Raw genomic sequence first — 22,458 nt, 5'->3', positions numbered from 1 at the left:
TGTCATTTCTTATTGGTTACCTGAAAAATTGGTTACTTTATACCATGCATTTTTATCACGCTCATGCTCCAGTCCTCAAAGACCCACCTGTCCTTCCCTACCCAATCAACTTTGTGTCATCCCTGCACCATGTAGTATGTGCTGTACATCACCCCTGGGTGCATGACTTTTCACTAGAGGCTGGGTGGTTCACCAGGGGCTGTACCCTTAAAAACTGGGTTCTTCTCTCCTAGTTGCTATTAGCTGCCAACATCTCCTTAGCTAAGGAGCTACAGAAGTCGAGAGGGAGAGACTAGGCAATATCCCTAAACACCAGCTGGTGCCCTGATTCTGGTCATTTTGTAGCCCAAGTCTCTTTCTCTAATCTGTTTTTCCCCACCTTACAGTACTGAGCATTGAACCTAGGGTCTTGAGGATGTCAGGCAAGCACTCGGATATATCTCAGTCTTCTTTTTGTAAATTAGTCAATAAAAAGTAGGCTGCTACTAATCAAAGTTCCTTTTTACTCTAGGGTATCTGAGGGTGTTACCAGCCTTTATGTGGGATTAAGTAATTTCCTTTAAATTTGAGAATCAGGCACAAGCTAAAGAAATGTATTTCATCTGAGTTTATAAACCTTGGAAATAATATCATATAATTTTAAGACAGATTTGAGAGACAGCTGGGAGGTATAGCACTGAATGGTTGGTATCCAAGCAGCAGTTTACATGAGCATTGAAAGAAAAGCCTGCTTCATTTCCTGGACTCACTCAAGGCTTTACTACCCAAAACCCTTATTTACTCTGTCTGATACACAGAATTCTCTCACTGACAGGCTCAGCATACACATTAGCTATTAATTCATTTAGAAAAGGCTTTCAAAAGGTAGATGTGAAGAAAGAACCACACTAGCCGGGCAGTGGTGGCACATACACACCTTTAATCCCAGCACTTGGGAGGCAGAGGCAGGTGGATTTCTAAGTTTGAGGCCAGCCTGGTCTACAGAGTGAGTTCCAGGACAGCCAGGGCTACACAGAGAAACCCTGTCTCGAAAACAAAACAAAACAAAACACAAAAACCAAAAAAAACAAAAAAACCCCAAACAACAACAACAACAACAACAACAACAACAAAACTGAGAGGGGTCCCGATGACAAAGACCAGTGTGGATCCAGTCGTCTGTGCATTTGCCCTCAGGTCACCTGGATAGCTGGAGGGTCTTTGCTGGGGGCATCCCTTCTGGCAGGTAGAGCCAATCTTTGTTACTCTGTTTTCTCGTATAGAGGATCTGCAGTACCCTGTGTCATGCCACGTTTACATACTGGGCTTATCCACACTCAGGCCTCCAAGACAGCTTCAGAGCTGGCCAGGAAACAGAGGGAACCCACTGTGAATGCTACTAGAGAATGTTGAGATAGAAGGAAAATCTCAGAAATGTATGTCTGTAGGAAAAATATCATGAGTGAAAGTCTAAATTGACAAATAAGCTACTGTTGATTTAATAGGTTTTTTTTTTTTAAATGACAGTAACAGCCATGTATTCAATACTTACACTGTATGAGCAGGTTAAAGAAACAGTAGTGAAGTGACTGGGGTATGCTCATAAGCAAACAATGATGTAACTGGTGGTGCTCACATGCAAAGAAAACAGTAGTGATGTACCTGAGTGTGCTCACAAGCAAACAGTAGTGATGCAAATTGGGAGTGTTCACAAGCAAAGTAAACAGTAGTGATGTAACTGAGTGTGTTCACAAGCTTGCTTTCCAGGACCAAGTCTCACCACAGCCCTGACTTAGCTATGTGCATCAGGTTGCTCTCTATTAGGGTGATTTTAACGTCTGCCTCTCAAGTGCGCACTATGAGAATGGACCATGCTTGGCTAGTAACAGTCCCACAGGAAACAGAACTGCAGTGTCGTCTGAGAGCTGACCTGAGGTTTGTTAAGTATATATCAGAAACTCCAGGACAACCACCCACTAGTTCACTTCTAAAAGATTTTACTTTATTTTAATTTTTATGATGAATTTCACTATGCAGCTTAATTTGACATGCAGTACCATGTTCACTATGACTTTAAGTCTTAAATTGAAATACTGAAAGAAAACAGAATGCACTGAATGCTCAATGCAAATGGAGCAAACAAAATAAAACAAAACACCCCTAAAAATAGAGTAGAAAAATAAATAAAAGGGATCCAAAAGCAATGCATTTAAAAAGCTGTGCTAGTCAACTGTAACAGTAACTCTTGTGAATGTGGATGATCTTATTATACAAATTAAAAGAAAACATTATCAGCATAGATAAGATAAAAGAAATTTCCATTATATATAAAAACAGAGGTGGATTAAACATAAAGTGGAAGAACAAAGCAGCCACAATGCTAAAACTAGTGAGAGAATGCTGGCATAATTTTAATTTGAGACACGGCAAACCTCAGAGTACTGAAAATTATTGGGATTAGAAATAATTATTAAGTAAAGACAACAAGGTCAATTCATTAATGTGTATGCATCTAACAGTGCATCAAAATACATGAAGAGCCAGGAGTGTGCCTTAATCCCGGCACTCGGGAAGGGGTGTGCTTTAATTCAGGCACTCGGGAAGCAGACACAGGCAGCTCTCAAGGCTACAATAGTCTACATAGAGATTCTAGGTCAATACAACCAAAAACAAAACAAAATTTAAGAAAATACATGAAACAAAGAGATGGAACTTGTATGAAGATTAAATTCACACGTATAACCCCAAACCAACACTTCTGCCTGTTGACTGTGAGTAACAGAAGCAGCAGAAGAACGGTAGGTGCTGGATGTACAACATGCACTGACAGCTCCGCGGATCAACAGGATTGAACTGACATTATCTGATATTTTTATGCAATAGCAGGAAAATGCATTCTTACGTTTAGAGAGAAAATTCACGTCAAAAGACAATATCCTGGCTCATAAAACACATTGAATCATCTGAAAAACAGAAGTCAGGCCAAGGAGATACCTCAGTGTGGGTAAGTGCCATGCAAGTCTGATGAACTGAGTTCCATTACAGGGGCACTCGTAAAGGTGGAAGAAGAAAACTGACTTCACAAAATTGATCTCCACATGTGTACACCCTACATACGCATGCACACACCATGATGATGATGTTCACATGCATACACACATAAGGATGATGATGAAAATAAAAAAAAATGTAAGTTTACAGCTAAGTATGCTGGTTTGGAATCAGAAGGCTGAGCTAGTAGGATTTCAAATTCAAGGCTAGCCTGAATTACACAGTGAGTTGCAGGATATAGCTTAGGCCACAGGAGGAAGCTATTCAAAAAAGTAGCAACTACTGGCTGGAGAGAGGAGTCTGGTTATGAGTACTTGATCATCTTGCAAAGGACCTAGGTTTGGTTCTCAGCAACTGTATCAGGTGGCTCACAACTGCTACAACTCCAGTTCCAGGACACCTAACACCCTCTTCTGACCTTCACAGGCCCAGCATGCATGTGGAACACATAGAATGTGTAGGCACTTACACAGACACACTTAAGAGAATGTCTGACAGACAACAACAAAACAAAGTAGGCATGAAGGTGTATGCCTGCAACTGCCACCCACACCCAGGGATTAGGACTTCAACGACTACAAGAGATTCTGTCTCAAATAATCAACAATGGCAAATAGTCCAGAGCAGGCAAACTCATAGAAACAGAAAGCAGACAGATGACTTGTTAAAGGTGTGGGAGGAAGCATGTGCTAGTGTTTGGTTTGCTGGTTTTGGTGCAAGGTTATAGTGATGCTTGCACAATTTTGTGAGCATATTAAAACACTTTGAATAAGTGAACCACAAAGCATGTAAAGGTTTTAATAAAGCTCATGAGGGCTGGAGATGGAGCTCAGTGATACAGCACGTGATAAATATTAGCAAGACCCTGGGTTCCATCTCCAGAATGCCACAAAAGTAAAATCCACAAAACATAGACCTGGCCCCTGAAATCCTTCTTTGAAGAAACTGGAAATGATAGGTAAGAAAGTACTGGGACATCCTATGAATGTGCTGGCAGAGGGGCAGCTTGTCCCTGAAGGCTTGCCTGTACCTGTATGAACTTCTAGCACCCCAGACAGATGCCCTGCCTGCAGTACTTCACTCCCTTCAAGGCTTCATATGGTGGTGGGGCACAGCAGCTCCAGTATATAGTAGAACTGCTTCAATGCACATGTATTACTTTTATTATGAAATAATTTTCATTGAGTTAAAGAAAAAAGTACTGATACTATTTTCATCTCTGGATTCATATATACAACCAGTTGCTGACACATCTCTTCCTCATGCTTCAAAAACACCAAAATCAACTATTTTATAAGCTTATTAAAATATAATTGAGTGATCTGGAGAGATGGCTCCATGGTACAGAGTATGTACCATTCTTGGAGAGGTCCTGAGTTCAGATTCCAGCACCCACGCTGGGGAGCTCACAACTGTCTTTAAGTCTAGCTTCAGGGGGAGCCAACACTCTGGCTCCTGAGGGCATCTGCACTCATGTGCACATACTTAGCAGTCACATACAAATACACATAATTAAAAATAAAATAAACATTAAAAATACAACTATGAGCCGGGCGGTGGTGGCGCACACCTTTAATTTCAGCACTTGGGAGGCAGAGGCAGGTGGATTTCTGAGTTTGAGGCCAGCCTGGTCTACAGAGTGAGTTCCAGGACAGCCAGGGCTACACAGAGAAACCCTGTATCGAAAAACCAAAAAAACCCCAAAAAACCCCAAAAAACAAAAAAACAACAAAAAACCCAACTATAAGCTACCTCTAAAGAAAACAACTATTGAAACAAGGGAATCAGTGGGAGTGAAGGAGGAAAGAGAAGGCAGTAAGTGGTGAATATGATTAAATGCTTTATGTATATGTATTATATTGTCATGATGAAATACATTATCATACATAATCAATATATGCTAAACGACAATGGGAAGCACAACAAGCAAATAGCCAAAGTTTCAAGCAAGACACAGGTATGCCCTCAAAGTTGCCTCATATTCTATGTCCAATTAAGGGAGTCCTGCCATGGATGCCTCCTGGCCTGAGGTAGAAGCTTACAGGTAGCTGCACCTGTTCTCTATGTATGCTCCTCTTGACCTGACATATTACCCGACCCATCAGTGTTCATCCTAAAGACACCTGCTCCTCCATTTACCCTGTAAAATTAGTTCTCTGTTACTGCACTATTGCCTCTTGGTCCCCTTTCTATCTTCAGAATGGAATCTAGACTATACCCCTAAGTCTTCAATGCTAGTTTCTTCAACCACTCCCTATGTAAAACCACAGGGTGTTCTCAGTGTATAGATGGTTATCTCGTGACTTTGTCAATACTGAAGCTGCCTACTTCTGTGCACAACAGACTATATTCTTGACAGTTGGCTGTCTCTCCATCTTCTTCTTGGTACCTCCCTCTATCCAAGCCTACCCACCCTTCTCTATCTGCTTGTCAGCTCTCTCCTGTCAGTTATCTTTACAGATCTTGTTCCTCTTCCCAACCATTGATGTATCTTTCAGATCTTGATTTAAGAATCCAGGTTTTTAAAATTATTTATTTATTTATTTTTGGTGTGTGTTACACATACACACAAGCATGCACTTGTACACATGCACAGGACAGAGAACAACTTGTAAGAATTGGCTCTTTTTATACTGTGTCCATAGTGGACACTGAACTTAGGCCACTGGATTTGGGGGCAAACACCTTCATTTGCTGAGCCATTGCAGATGTCCAAGGATTCAGACTTTATGGAGCCTTCCTAGATCTTACTCTGCCTCATTTGAGACATTGGAGTCCTGTTTGACTGTGCATGTACCTGATTTAAATTTTCTTATATAGACTCCAAGTCCACAATAAAAGACCCTCTTCTTATTCTGTTCCTCTATAGCCAACATCTGGAACATAGACAATAAAACTTATTTAGCAGTATATTTAAAATAACATGGCAGTAGAAATTCTGCTTCTAATCAGAGGGCTACCTACCTTGCACACTGCAAATGGAGTTGACAGATGTCAGGGAGCTCAGTTCATCTAGTGTTACTGGGCCAGGCAACTCACAGGAAGCAGAAGGTACATGCAAAAGATGTTTCTGGGGTAGGAGGACTGTCCGTTCAATACAAACAATCTGACCTGCCATGGAGATACTTCAGATTACTTAAGCAATTAAGGAAAGCATGGATTTTCCAGCCAGCCTCTTTCACAAACAAGCTCTATAGGAAGAAAGGTGTAGATAGGGGCTGGTCTGTTGTTAATGTCAGACATGTCCAGTACATAAGAGTCTACGTGGAAATGCATCTTAAAGACCCCAGTGAACTAAGTTGAAAAAGAACAAAGGTACTACATTCAGATAAAATTGGAAAGAGTGAATTTTATGGTATTCAAGGTAATACCTAAATAAAATGAAAAAAGAAATGTAAGTATTTGATTCCAAGAAAAGGTATAGACTGATCTAAAGCCTACTGTATTAATATTATTATTATTATTAATTTTGTTTTGAAATAGGGTCTCACTGTGATGCAGGCTGTTTTGTAACTTATGATATTCCTGCCTCAGGACCCCATGTTTTGGGTTATAGGCCTTTGTTACAGGGCAAACATATACCATGTTCCCTAGCTTTTGGTTTTTAAAAAGGGACATCTAGGCCATGGCTGTAGGTGGTCTCCAGGTAAGCACAGGTGCTGTTAATAGTCATGGAGTGGCCAATAATGTCTCTCCATGCTTACTACAACTTAAGGTGCTGGCTCCTATCAGGTGGCCTTGGCAAGAAGCAATGAGAGCTCATGGCTGATAAGATGGCTTCTCCATCCCAAGGCTAGACTTGTGCTGGGCTTTGTGAAAGAGGATGGAGTCTCAGTGCATGCACTAAGCAGTCACTCTACCCAAGCAATCAAGACATACCGTTGTCTTGAAGAGCGTCCCTGAAGAGTAAGTTATGAGACATTGGCATGGCAAGTTCTTCTACAACCTCTGGGCTCAGCACACATGAAGGAGCTATATACACTGGCAGGGTTTTGGGAAGATAGTGGTCCCGTTCATCCTGTGTTTGTAGGGTGATGTCTGTCACTAGCAGCCAGATTTCCTTTTCTGCCAAAAGATTCTTTAGCTACAATTCAAAAGTAAAAGACAAACAGACAAACAAACAAAATATTAGCTGTGTATAGCCAAAACCTTTTAAAAGCAATCTCGGTGGTTACTTATACTCATAATTTAATATATTATCTCAAAAATACTTTAAAATATATAATAAAGTTTACATATCAAAGTTATTAGATTAGTACCCACTGACACAGTTACATCCACTCTGCCTGTTACAGTCCTCTAAAGGGACAGAGGGCAGTGTTTTTCCTTCCCAGGCCTATATCTGTAGGCACAGTGCTGTCTTCTGCTCAGTGCATATATGCTCTCTGGATCCCTACCTGTTTCCTAAGGGTTAGGAACAAACCTTGTGTGCTCTTGCAGACAACTTTGATATAAAACAGGTATAACAACCCTGGTGCATGTGTTTCATTTTTATCAGTTTTGTCATTTTTTTTTGGTCATTTTCAGGAGTTGTGATACTTCTAGAAGTTCTAGTAAACTGTCACTCTGCCTCTTCCAGTGGGTCAGAACTTACATAAGTAGATACAAATGCAAGTCAAGTGTAATGTGTAGGCCCAGGACCTAAGCTGGTTTAGAGTTCAGTTGATGTGTCTGAAGTGGATGGTATGCTTAGGAGATGTGGTTAAGGTGAAGAGGGGGTCCTATATCATTAGGGAGGAGACTACAAAAAGTAAATATTACTGAGGAAAATATAAACAGAGTCAGGCTTCTCCCTGTTGGTAAGGGAAGATTGGCCTCAAATTCCCTATGGAATCAAGGGTCATCTTGAACTCCTGATCTTCCTGCTTTCATCTTCAAACCACCAAATTCAGCTGGAGAGGAAATTACCCAAGGGACGTCATGAGCAAATCCAGTGGTGATGGTCTATGGTAGGAGGTATTGGTGTGTGAGGTGACTTTAGACAGACACATTAGCCACCACACACTGGTGTACACTGTGTGTGTACACATGCATATCTGCCTCCTCACTCTACTCACAGAAAGGGCTAAAAGCAACTACATCTCAACAGAAGCAAGACTAACTAGAACTAGATATGGGTTTCTAAGTATCATTATTCCTTTAAAATTCACCAGTGCTCCTTGAAGAGATGGCTGATTCTAAAGTTAGAAGACCTAAGAGCGAGATGGACAGACATTTTCAGTGGATAAAGGTGCCTGCTGCCAAACCTGACAATCTGAGTTTATTCCCCAGGACCCATGAGGAAGAAGGGGAGCTGAACCTCATCAGCAGTCCTCTGGCCTCCACAAGGGGATGTGTTCACACAAAGTCACACACAGACACACACATATGCATGCACATACCATGTGCACATGTGCACACACTGAAAGGCAAAAACAATGAAAACAAACAACCAAAGGTCAGCTGGGAACATCTCACTGTGTCATAGAGAAAGAATTCAAAGAATGATGCTCAGCCACTATCCTGTTGCTATTATAAATGCCCCAAACAACAGCAACTTGGAAGAGAACGTTTATTTTAGTTAGTAGTTCCAAAAGGGACACGGTGCATAATGATGGGGACGGCATGACAACAGGAGTGTGCGGCTGGTTATCAACCAGGAAGTGAAGCCATCACATGTTAGGTGCAAAAAGCAAGTCGGGAGAAAGATCAGGAGAGAGGGAGGGAGGGAAGGATCTCTCACAGCCCTCTCCAAGTCACATACTTCTCACCAAAAAACTATCATTTCCTAAAGATTCCACAAACTTTCCAAACAGGACTACCAACTGGAGACCAAGTAGTCACATATAGGAGCCTTTGGAAGACATTTCTCATTTAAACCACCACGGATATAAGTATGTTCAAAGGACTAGAGAGATAACTTAAAGCTGGAAAAACAAGAACACTGAATGAATAACAGTACGGATTATATAAAACCTGCTGGATGAAAAAGGAGGGGACCGACAGTGCAGTTTCCCTGAGATTGCCATTCATGGTGAGACTGCACAAACTTGAGGTAGTGCAACTGTAATTGAGCCACAAAGGATCCTAAAATGTCTGTGTTGGCTCACCTTTTAATTCCTAAGTCCTCCGAGCAGGAGTATAGGCTTAGCAAGCCAATGTGTTCATCAGAGATGAGCCAGGAGATGCTCCTAACTCACATACCAGAGTACCACTATTGTCAGTCTTGGACACGGAGGAACCCTCGCTCTCTCTCCTTCTTTCTCTCCTGCCTTCCTTCCTTCCTTCCTTCCTTCCTTCCTTCCTTCCTTCCTTCCTTCCCTCCCTCCCTCCCTCCCTCCCTCCCTCCCTCCCTCCCTCCCTCCCTTCCTTCCTTTCTCCAATGGGCAATAGTTACTGTATCTCACAACTTGTCAAACTGTTGAAAACAGAGACTATTGATGTGGTACAGTGACTCAACATTCATCAAGAAATGAATAAAAAGAAAATAAAAAAACAAAAATCCTCACCCAGATATTTATATTACCTCCTCTAAGGGAAAAGGACTATCACTGAAGAGAAGACAGAAAGAATGTAAGAGCCATAGGAAGGAACAGAGGATTGTATAGCCATTTCATCAGAATTGGGACTCCTTACTAGAAAGTGGAAGGAGGTTCATAAGATTCAGGAAGCTCATGAAACATGAAGATTCAGAAAGCCCCTTCCCAGTATTATGTATGCAATAAACAATGACTATAGGAGAGTCATCAGAACCCTTCTCATATACTTCTATAACTAACCGCAACAGCAATAAATCTATTGGTTTATAAGGCCAAGTAAAAATTTACATAAATACATAAAAAATAAAAATAATTAATTAATCCACTTTGTCATAGTAGGTCGATAACTAAGTGACCTAACTAAACGGATGAGTGAAAAGATAATTGTAGCAAAATAATATCTAATAAATGCAGAAGAAATGCTAAGCTAAAAATCACCATTTGGCCACAATAAAAGTATAATTAATTCAGGCAAGAATCATAATGAGTTCCCTTCTGCCCTTGCCTGGTCCTTTGGGCTGGGGCAGACAGAGTTGGTCTGCTCCTGTGGAGATACTGAATCCTGAGCCATCCTAGAGGAGCCACTGCACTCAGAGCAGCCGGTAAGAATTCCATCTCACTCCCTAAGCCCCAGAGATACATCTGGGAGCCAGGGACACTCAGGACACACCAGCAACCCAAACCCTGCCCCTCTGGAATTCCACTTCCCTTCAGCCCCTCCCTGTCCTTTGGGCTGGGGCAGACACAGAGTTGGTCTGGTCCTGTGGAGATACTGAATCCTGAGCCATCCTAGGGGAGCCACTGCACTCAGAGCAGCCTGTAAGAACTCCATCTCACTCCCTAAGCCCCAGAGATACATTTGGGAGCCAGAAACATTCAGGATACACCAGCTACCCAAACCGTGCCCTCTGGAATTCCACTTCCCTTCTGCCCCTGCCTGGTCCTTTGGGATGGGGCAGACACAGAGTTGGTCTGCTCCTGTGGAGATACTGAATCCTGAGCCATCCTAGAGGAGCCATTGCACTCAGAGCAGCAGACACCAAGGTGGTTTGCACTTGGGAGACATAGTATCCTGAGCCATCCTAGAGGAACCACTGCACCCAGAGCAGAAGGATTTCCAGATCCAAGAGGTGGCCTGAGACCCAGGAGTTCTTCCACCCAGGAGATTAGGATCATAAGACCACAGAGACATCTGGACTCTGAGGAGCTCTGCCACAAGCAAGATAACTGGAAATACAGACTCCAGTCTTACACAGTGAGGGCAGAGTTAACCCTAGAGTTAACCAGATGGCGAAAGCCAAGTGCAAGAACATAAGCAACAGAAACCAAAGTTTCTTGGCATCATCAGTACCCAGTTCTCCCAATATAGCAAGCCCTGGACACCCCATCACACCGGAAAAGCAGGATTCAGAATTAAAATCACTTCTCATGATGATGATAGAGGATTTTAAGAAGGACATAAGTAACTCCCTTAAAGAAATGCAGGAGAGTACAAGTAAACAGGTAGAAGCCCTTAAAGAGGAATCACAGAAATCCCTTAAAGAAATGCAAGAAAACACAAAGAAGGAATTAAACAAAAACATTCAGGATCTGAAAATGGAAATAGAAACAATAAAGAAAGCTCAAAGGGAGACAACCATGGAGATAGAAAACCTAAGAAAGAGATCAGGAGTCATAGATGAAAGCATCACCAACCGAATACAAGAGATAGAAGAATCTCAAATGCAGAAGATACTATGGAAAATATTGACACAGTTGTCAAAGAAAATGCAATGAGAAGACCAAACCTAAGGATAATAGGTATAGATGAGAATGAAGATTCCCAACTTAAAGGGCCAGTAAATATCTTCAACAAAATTATTGAGGAAAGCATCCCTAACCTAAAGAACAAGATGCCCATAAACATACAAGAAGCCTGCAGAACACCAAATAGACTAGACAAGAAAAGAAATACCTCCCGTCACATAATAATCAAAACATCAGATGTACAAAGAAAAAATACTAAAAGCAGTAAGGGAAAAAGGTCAAGTAACATATAAAGGCAGACCTATAAGAATTACACCAGACTTCTCACCAGAGACTATAAAAGCCAGAAGAGCCTGGACTGACATCATACAGACACTAAGAGAACACAATTGCCAGCCCAGATTACTATACCCAGCAAAACTCTCAATCACTATAGATGGTGAAACCAAGATATTCCATGACAAAACCAAATTTGCACAATATCTTCCCACAAACCCAGCACTTCAAAGGATAATTGATGGAAAACGCCAACACAAGGAGGGAAACTACAACCTAGAAAAAGCAAGGAAGTAATTTTCCAACAACCCCAAAAGAAGATAACTATACAAACATAATTCTACCTCTAATAACAAAAATAACAGGAAGCCACAATCATTTTTCCTTAATATCTCTTAACATCAATGGTCTCAATTCCCCAATAAAAAGATGCAGACTATCAGACTGGATACACAAACAGGACCCAGAATTTTGCTGCATACAAGAAACGCACCTCAGTGACAAAGACAGACACTACCTCAGAATAAAAGGGTGGAAAACTATTTTCCAAGCCAATGGTCCCACGAAACAAGCTGGAGTAGCCATTCTAATATCAAATAAAATCGACTTTCATCCAAAATTAATCAAAAAAGATAAGGAAGGACACTTCATACTCATCAAAGGAAAAATCTACCAAGGTGAACTCTCAATTCTGAACATCTATGCTCCAAATGCAAGGGCACCTACATACATAAAAGAAACTTTACTAAAGCTCAAAACACACATTACACCTCACACAATAATAGTGGGGGATTTCAACACCCCACTCTCAGCAATGGACAGATCATGGAAACAGAAACTAACCTGAGACATTTTGACATTAACAGAAGTTATGAACCAAATGGACTTAACAGACATCTATAGAACATTTCATCCTAAAACAAAAGAATATACCTTTTTCTCAGCACCTCATGGTACCTTCTCCAAAATAGACCATATAACTGGTCACAAAACAACCCTCTACAGATACAAAAAGAGTGAAATAATCCCTTGCATCTTATCAGATCACCACGGACTAAGACTGGTCTTTAATAATGACAAAACCAATGGAAAACCCATGTGCACATGGAAACTGAACAACTCTCTACTCAATGATGAAATAAAGAAATTAAAGACTTTTTAGAATTCAATGAAAATGAGGACACATCATACCAAAACTTGTGGGACTCCATGAAGGCAGTGCTAAGAGGAAAACTCATAGCTCTAAGTGCCTACAAAAAGAAACTGGAAAGAGCACACACTAACAACTTGACTGCACAACTAAAAGCTCTAGAACAAAAAGAAGCAAATACACCCAGGAGGAGTAGAAGGCAGGAAATAATCAAACTCAGGGCTGAAATCAACCAAATAGAAACAGAAAGAACTATACAAAATATCAACAAAACCAGGAGCTGGTTCTTTGAGAAAACCAACAAGATAGATAAACCGTTAGCCAGATTGACCAGAGGGCACAGAGACAGTATCTAAATTAATAAAATCAGAACTGAAAAGGGAGACATAACAACAGAAACTGAGGAAATTCAAAAAATCATCAGATCCTACTACAAAAGCCTATACTCAACAAAACTAGAAATCCTGGATTAAATGGACAACTTCCTAGACAGATACCAGGTACCAAAGTTAAATCAGGAGCTAATAAACTACCTAAATAGTCCCATAACCCCTAGGGAAATAGCAGCAGTCATTAAAAGTCTCCCCACTAAAAAAAGCCCAGGACCAGATGGTTTTAGTGCTGAATTCTATCAGACCTTCAAGGAAGACCTAATACCAATTCTCTTCAAACTATTCCACAAAATAGAAACAGAAGGAACATTACCCAATTCATTCTATGAAGCTACAATTACACTCATACCCAAACCCCACAAAGACACAACAAAGAAAGAGAACTTCAGACCAATCTCCCTTATGAACATCGATGCAAAAATACTCAATAAAATTGAAATCCAAGCACACATCAAAACAATAATCCATCATGATCAAGTAGGTTTTATCCCAGGAATGCAGGGATGGCTCAATATTTGGAAATCCATCAATGTAATCCACTATATAAACAAACTCAAAGAAAAAAAACAGATGATCATCTCACTAGATGCTGAGAAAGCATTTGACAAAATTTAACATCCCTTCATGATAAAAGTCTTGGAAAGATCAGGAAGTCAAGGCCCCTACCTAAACATAGTAAAAGCAATTTACAGCAAACCAGTAGCCAACATCAAACTAAATGGAGAGAAACTTGAAGCAATCCCAGGAAAATCAGGGACTAGACAAGGCTGCCCACTCTCCCCCTACCTATTCAATATAGTACTGGAAGTCCTAGCCAGAGCAATTAGACAACAAAAAGAAGTCAAAGGGATACAAATAGGAAAGGAAGAAGTCAAAGTATCACTATTTGCAGATGATATGATAGTATACTTTCATGACCCCCAAACTTCCACCAGAGAACTCCTAAACCTGATACACAACTTCAGCAAAGTGGCTGGTTATAAAATCAACTCAAACAAATCAGTAGCCTTCCTCTACATGAAAGATAAACAGACTGAAAAAAAATTAGGGAAATGACACCCTTGACAATACTTACAAATAATATAAAATACCTTGTTGTGAATCTAACCAAGCAAGTGAAAGACCTGTATGACAAGAACTTCAAGTCCCTGAAGAAAGAAATCGAAGAAGATCTCAGAAGATGGAAAGATCTCCCATGCTCATTGGATATGCCTAAAAACAAGAACTGCATGGACAATGCTGTTGAGTTGTGCTGCTTGGCTAGGAGTGAACCTACCTGCTTGGAGCATAGCTTTAGTGACCTTTGTCCTCTTTGTAGGCTGACTCTGGAGAGATCCAGCCCAAGGAAGGCACTACTCTGATTTAACCTCTTTCCACTTCCTTTGACCTAGTCTAGAAACTCCCTCAAACATGTTCAAAGGTTTGTCTCCTAGGTGATTTTTGGTTCTGTCAGGTTGAAAATCAATATTGACCATTACAGTAGGTAAACAGATAAATGAACTTTGATACATCTAGATAACAGAATACTTATTACTGACTGTTATAGGAAATGAGCTTTCAAGTCATTGATGAGACATGGGTACCTAAATGTTTAGTATGGAAAGAAAAAAAGCAATGTGAAAATGGTGTGTACTCTATAATTAGAACATGCTGGGATTTTACTGGGGATTGCATTGAATCTGTAGATTGCTTTTGGCAAGGTGGATATTTTTACTATATTCATCCTACCAATCCATGAGCATGGGAGATCTTTCCATCTTCTGAGATCTTCTTTGATTTCTTTCTTCAGAGACTTGAAGTTCTTGTCATACAGATCTTTCACTTGCTTGGTTAGATTCACACCAAGGTATTTTATAATATTTGTGACCATTGTGAAAGGTGTCAGTTCCCTAGTTTCTTTCTCAGCCTGTTTATCCTTTGAGTAGAGGAACGATACTGATTTGTTTGAGTTAATTTTACATTCAGTCACCTTGCAGAAGCTGTTGATAAGGTTCATGAATTCTCTGGTGAAAGTTTTGGGGTCACTTAAGTATACTATCATATCATCTGCAAATACTGATATTTTCACTTTTCTTTCCAGTTTGTATCCCTTTGACCTCAATTTGGTGTCTAATTGCTCTGGCTAGGACTTCGTGTACTACATTGAATAGATAGGGAGAGAGTGGGCAGCCTTGTCTAGTCCCTGTATTTAGTGAGAATGCTTCAAATATCTCTCCATTTAGTTTGATGTTGGCTACTGGTTTGTTGTATATTGCTTTTACTATGTTTAGATATGGGCATTGAATTCCTGATCTTTCCAAGACTTTTACCGTGAAGGGATGTAGAATTTTGTCAAATGCTTTCTCAGCATCTAGTGATATGATCACGTGGCTTTTTTTCTTTGAGTTTGTTTATATAGTGTATTACATTGATGGATTTCTGAATATTGAACCATCCCTGTATTTAGAAATTCTTAGGCAAATGGATGGAACTAGAAAATATCATCCTGAGTGAGGTAACCCAATCACAAAAGAACACATATGGTATGCACTCACTGATAAGTGGATATTAGCCCAAAAGCTCAAAATATCCACGATACAACTCACAGACCACTTGAATCTCATGAAGAAGGAAGACCAAAGTGTGAGTGCTTCAGTCTTTCTTAGAAGGAGTAACAAAATACTCATGGGAGCAAATATGGAGACAAAGCATGGGACAGAAACTGAAGGAGGGGCTATCTGGAGACTACTCCATCTGGGTATCCATCCTATGTGCAGTCACCAATGGTAGATGCTGATGTGGATGCCAGGAAGTGCATGCTGACAGGAGCCTGATATAGCTGTCTCTTAGAGGTCTGCGAGACCCTGACATATACAGAGGTGGATGCTCACAGCTAACCATTGAACTGATCAAGGAGTTCCCAATGGAGGAGTGAGAGAGAATACTGAAGTAGCTGAAAGGGTTTGTGGCCCTATGTGGAAAGCAATAATACCAACCAACCAGAGCTCCCAGGGTCTAAACCATCAGTCTGGGAACACATAGGGAGGGACCCATGGCTCCAGCTGTATATGTAGGGGAGGACAGCATTGATGGGCATAGGTGGGAGGGGAAGTTCTTGGTCTAGTGAAGGCTGGATGCCCCAGTGTGGGGGAAATCGTGGGTGGGGAGGTGGGAGTGGGTGGGTGTGTGGGGGCACATCCTCATAGCAGGAGGAGGAGGGGGGATAGGATAGAGGGTTCCTGGGTGGGAGGGAAACGAGGAAAGAGGATCACATCTGAAATGTAAATAAAATATCCAATAAAAAAAAAGAACATGCTGGCACTCTGGGTTTCACTGTCTACTAAAGGGTCTGCAGGAGGAAGGGATGAACAGGCAGGGGACAGAGGTCTTTCATGATAGAATAATGATTCTGTCCCAAATTATAATTGAAAATAATAAGTATCATTCACTAGGAACTCTAGGTGACTGTGTCAACGGTGGGAGACAATAAGAGGGGACTATGTGTGTACGAAGCAGGACATCTATGGGAAAGTTTTTACCTTATCCTTGATTTTATATATGCCACACACTATTCTAAAACATAAACTCTGTTAAAGAATTCTTATAGCTACACGTAACTTAGAAAAAGTATTTGAACATGGACGGTAGTTCTGGGTTCCCAACTTGTTCCTTGCCATAGGACCTTCAGACATCCCACACCTCTGAAAGCCAAGATGATTGCTCTTGCATATTTGGAATCTGCTTATTACATATAAGGCTGTCAACATGCCTACCCAGGCCCCTGAGTATAGGCCTCAACATGTCTTCTTCTGCCACTCTGTTTCCCTTTACTTGTTACTGACATTTGACCCTGTCCTTCTCACTCTGAGCCTCTGAGCTACAGCATCTCCCTGAAGGGCAAATGGCATTGGTACCACCTCTGCTCTGCAGAGTCCTGTGCCTAGAATGTGAAGTAACGGGAAGTCTCAGATGCTCAGGGTGTCATCATACGCCAGGTATTCTGTAGACTCATGTAAAACACAGAGCCAGCCTTCCTTTTGCCTTAGATTTAGTGGAAGTGTTTTCTTTAAAAAAAAAAAAAATCTGTTTACTCATTTATGAATGTCAGTATGTCTGCTTTCATACTGCACACGAAAACCAACTAAGTGTTGCAGACACTGCATGACCCAAGAACTACAGCATATGAACTATCTGGCCCTTTAAAGGAACTGGGGGGTACTGCTGCATGCTTTTAGTCTCAGCACTTGGGAGGCAGAAGCACTCGTGATCCCTCAGAATTCAAGGCCAGCCTGGTCTACATGGTGAGTTCCAGGACGGCCTGAGCTATAGAGTGATTTCCAGGACACACAGAGAAACCCTGTTTCAAAAAAACAAAACAAAACAAAACAAAAACAAAGGAACAAATAAAAAACCTGTCTGCCCTCTATTATAGTTGAGGAAGAAGCTAATATGTTTATATGATGTCATGATTTGAATTTTATTTATATACGTGCAACCCACTAGAGACTCAATTAGAAATTAAACATTTTTGGGGGGTACTTTTATAGTTTTTTTTACTGACCAAAGATTAGAGAAACACAAAACAAACAAACAAACAAACAAACAAACATCTCCAATAGCTCCCTAATAGAAACAACTCTAAAAGAAACCAAAATTAAAAACCACAGCAACAACAAGACCCAGAAGTGCTCCATATAGTTTACACAAAGAAGAATGGCTCCAAACTTGGAGGGTAAATCATGGGTTTAATCTAGGGTTTAGACACACTTTTCTATTATGTCATCCTGCTAGTTTCCAATAGATTTTCCATAGGAGAGGGGGGTAGGGAAGACAGACAGACAGACTGACAAAGAGACAGAGATATTACCTGTGGTCTTTGATAAATCACTTTGGCATAGAAGCTGCAACGTGTGCTGCACTCAATAGTCTGGAAAGACATAGAAAGACTGAAAATACTACAAAGCACATAGAAGCAATAAAAGTATTTGAAGAACTTGTTAGAAACACAGCCATTACCTGGAGGATTTCCTTTAAGCAGCGGACAACTGGAGGCTGGTAAAGCTTAGAAATGGGGTCTCCTTCAATTGCATCAATTTGTCCGAGACTCGGATGTGCAGAGAAGATATAACAGAAGATAGGAGGAGGCAGATGAGTCTTTGTCTGTTTAGCATAAAGGAAAATAAGAATGTCTTTTAAAAGATTGAAAAATATTATTAACATAAGTTCTTTAGTATACACATGATTACGATTGGCTTGATGGTGCAGGGCTGTGATCGCAGCTTGGGAGGCAGAAATACAAAGATCACAAGTTCAAGGCTTACCTGGGCTACAGAAAGACTTCATGACCAGCCTGTGCCATTTAGAGGCACGTATATAATTCAGTGGCAACATACCCAGTATGAAGAAGACCCTAGCTTTAATTCCTGAGACTGGAGTGAACACACATGCACGAACACAAGTACAATTTGCTTTTGGATGTATATTCCCAAGGGAAGGTTAGATAAGAAACAGGTTACTTTGTACATCTGGGAGACCAAGCATAAGAATACTTTGTGTAGATTTAACATTTCATTTTAGACTTAGTCTTCAGGCTAGACATAAACCTATAATTTCAACTCTTGGGAGGGAGAAGAAGGGGCATCAGGACTTTAAGGTCATCCTAAGATATATCCTAAGGCCCAGTGTCAAAACAAAACAGAAGGAGAAAAAATTTATTCTTGAAAGTATACTGAAAGTACCATTTAGAGGTTATTTCTTCTTTTATAATCTACAGACAGGGATTTTTGAGAAAGACTATGCTCTTTAGCACATACTCATATGTCATGTATGTAGCACCCTGGTCAAAAGCCAGCTATGAGAAACTGGGGAGAAGGCTCAGTAGGGCAAGTTCTTGCCACAAAGTTCAGTTCTCCAGAACCCACAAACAAGGGGTATGGAGACAGAAGGACCCCAACAGCTCACTAGTCAGGCAATCTAATCAAAATGGTGTAATCCAGGTTTGAGAGAGATCCTCTATCAAACACCCGAGGTGGAGAAGCAATTAAAGAAAGATATTCTGACATCAAGCCTTGGCCTCCATATGTGCCTGTTGGATGAATGCATGTGCGCACATTTCTTCACAATGTGGTGAGGGAAAGGGAGATTTCTGCTGACTAACTGTGGATCTTGTTTAAGTTCTAACTGATAAGTACAAAGAAATGTGAAAGACATAGTGTCTGCTTCAGAATGGCGCCAACTAAGAATTTGACTTGCAATATCATGAGTGAGTTTGGTGGTCCACACTTGTAATCACAATACTTGGGAAGCTGAAGCATATGGACTGTTTTGAGTTTAAGGTCAGTACAGGCTCCAGAGTGAGGCCAAAATACAAAAATATGTATTTCTCACAAAAACTGAAATATAAACAAGAATTTATTAAGAATTTACTGGAGAAACAGGAAAAAGAATCATGAGAATGTTGGCACTGGAGAGGAACTGCAGTCACAATCCTAGATGGCATTCATACATCACTCCAGACAACGGAACGAGCTGTACAGCTCTTGTTACCCAAGAAATGACATGGGCCATATGACTACAGTGGGAGTGCATAAGTCAGTTCCTGAGTAGGGCAGGTGTCTGTGCACAAAGGACTTTTCCAAGGCTGGGCTTACCTCACCACTGGGCTGGCCACAGGAAGCCTTGGTCAAAGGTATCACTGGGGGCCACAAACTGTCAATTAAACTGAAGAGCCCTGGTGTCCTGGAACAAGAAGAGACACTGTTGGAAAAATTCATTAGCAAACATTTGCCAATAAAGTATTAGACAGCAAGATATTCAGAAACTTAAAACAGTTCTTTACACTGTGATGAACCTGCACGTGGCATGTCATTACTGAAATGAATATACAGAAAACACCTGAAGAACAGGCATCCACACCTCAACTCCAGTGCATGGAGCCTAAGGTAAGAAAATCAAGAGTTTGAAGACATCCCAGCTACCAATAGCAAGAAATAACCAAACCAAACCAAACCAACAACAAAAACAGGGCTAGAGAGACAGCTTAGTGGTTAAGAGGACCTACTAGCTGCTCTTCCAGAGGATCAGGGTTCAATTTCCAGTAACCACATGGCAGCTCACAAGTGATGCGCCTCCAGTTCCAGAGGATCTGACACCCTCACACAGACATACATGCAGACAATATACTAATATACATAAAAGAAAAAGAAATATGAAAACAGTCAAAACAGTGAAAATAAGAACCTTAAGGATAAAGACATAGTTATATGGCTAAATAAAAAGCAGTGACTCAAAGACTAAAATTGTTTTGAGTGGTTATCTGAGAAGGGTTGGAAGCAATATTTGGATTGTTTTGTATGTGTGTGTGTGTGTGTGTGTGTGTGTGTGTATGTATGTACATATGTTTAATACAAAATTATAAAACATTTATAGTTAAAATACATAACCATGTATGCCTTGTATATAATTATCACTACTATCGTCCCCTGTACATGTCTATTTGGATGCATGTGCCACAGTGGCAAGAACTTTTATCTTGGTTTTTGAATTTTGAAAAATCTTAGGCTGGTGACACATATTTTTGATCCTAGCACTAAAAGGGAGAGACAGGCAAATCTATGTAAGTTGCAGACCAGCTGGGGATACACATTGAAGTGTGTGTGTGTGCGCGTGTGTGTGTGCATGCATGCATGCAGAGGGATTACATAGCATGGCTTTGCTGAAGTAGATATGGTCTTGGAGAAATTCTGTCACTGGGGGTGGGCTTTGGGTTTTCAAAACTCCAGTCTCAGTGTCTCTCTCTTCCTGATGCCTGTGGATTTGGATCGAGAGCTCTGAGCTACTTCTCCAGCACCATGTCTGCCTGGGTGGTGCCCTGCTCCCCACCCTGATGAAAATGGATGAAACCTATGCTCCAACTAAATGCTTCTTTTAAAATAAGAGTTGTCATGGTCATGTTGTCTCTTCACAGCAATAGAACATATACATGTAGTATGCATAAACATGCAAGCATGCACACACACACACACACACACACACACACACACACACACACGAGGAATCTTTAAAAAACTTTTAATTTGGGCTGGAGTGATGGGTCAGTGGTTAAAAGCACTGAGTGTTCTTCCAGAGGTCCTGAGTTCAATTTCCAGCAGCCACATGGTGGCTTACAAATCTGGAATTCCAGCTCTCAGGGAGTAGAGGCAGGATGATCAAATGTTCAAATGATTTTCACCCTAGCTCCTGTTCCATGACCTTGACAAAAAAAAAAAACAAAACAGCAATCTATAGATTTAACACAGTACCCATCAAAATTCCAACACAATTCTTCACAGACATGGAAAGAGCAAGTCTCAATTATATGTGGAAAAACAAAATACCCAGGATAGTGAAAACAATTCTTAACAATAAAAGAACTTCTGGAAGAATCACCATTCCTGACCTCAAGCTGTACTACAGAGCAATAGTGATAAAAACTGCATGGTATTGGTACAGAGACAAACAGGAAGATCAATGGAATAGACTTGAAGACCCAGAAAAAAAAAAACCTTCTATGAGATTTTCTAGGTCTAGAACAGATACCTACCATGTTAGCCATCGTATGTTGCTGTACTTAAAATTGTACAGTTAGATCCATACATTTATGTGCTGTTTTTACTTAAAAGTGTTTCTACTTTAAGTAAACAACAATCTCTCACTGTAGCCCAAGGGTGGCCTGGAACTCTGTATACTATGGTCTCTGGAGTGCTAGCATCACAAGAGTATGACCATAATCCACTTATGTGAGCATTTCAACCACAGAGTTCTATGAAGAAACAGAATATGAGTAGGGCAAGAGGCTAATGCAAAAAGATACAGTTGGTGTGCAGGTCAGTGGCACAGGACTTCCCCAGAGCACCACACAAAAACATCTCTTCCTAGGAAGTAAATAGAAACCTTTAGAGATTCCCCACACGATCCATACATAAAAACAGGCTTCTGTAGGGCTTGTGTGTGGCATCTCTGTGTTTTGGCTACATGAGCTGTCAGCTACACAGTACAGGGAACAGTAAAATGACAAAGGCTGTGAGAAGAGGAGTAGAAGACACTTGCAACTATTCTATTATGCTAACCAATCCTGGACAGCTACAAAACAAAACACATGTCAAAACAAAGAGGGAAATCTCACTGAGCCCTGGCTCTGAACACAACTACAGTCAACTGAAGAATGCTGAGGGGAAGAAAAAGTCTTATCCAATACCAAATGGTCATCCGTGAAATTATACACCAAACAGACTACACAAGTTCTATCTATATATTTATACAGTGTGTGTGTGCGTGAGAGAGAGAGAGAGAGAGAGAGAGAGAGAGAGAGAGAGAGAGAGAGAGAGAG

At 40.8% G+C, this 22,458-nt stretch overlaps 1 protein-coding gene across 1 annotated transcript in view; it reads right to left on the bottom strand.

Moving 5' to 3' along the window:
* Spidr (scaffold protein involved in DNA repair) overlaps positions 1–22,458 on the bottom strand; it is a 270,432-nt gene that overhangs the window by 9,397 nt on the left and 238,577 nt on the right. Inside the window, exons 12-16 of the mRNA XM_028778256.1 lie at positions 19,742–19,829; positions 18,108–18,251; positions 17,959–18,018; positions 6,910–7,114; positions 5,995–6,141 (exon numbers count right to left, since the gene is read on the bottom strand). Of these exons, the coding sequence (XP_028634089.1) occupies positions 5,995–6,141; positions 6,910–7,114; positions 17,959–18,018; positions 18,108–18,251; positions 19,742–19,829 (644 nt within the window). The remainder of the gene's footprint in view (positions 1–5,994; positions 6,142–6,909; positions 7,115–17,958; positions 18,019–18,107; positions 18,252–19,741; positions 19,830–22,458) is intronic.

The sequence above is a fragment of the Grammomys surdaster genome, unplaced genomic scaffold (genome assembly GCF_004785775.1).
Source record: "Grammomys surdaster isolate TR1022 unplaced genomic scaffold, NIH_TR_1.0 331, whole genome shotgun sequence".
Taxonomy (NCBI): domain Eukaryota; kingdom Metazoa; phylum Chordata; class Mammalia; order Rodentia; family Muridae; genus Grammomys; species Grammomys surdaster.
The sequence above is the reverse complement of the archived record's forward strand: the minus strand, read 5'-3'. Positions and strand labels throughout refer to the sequence as shown.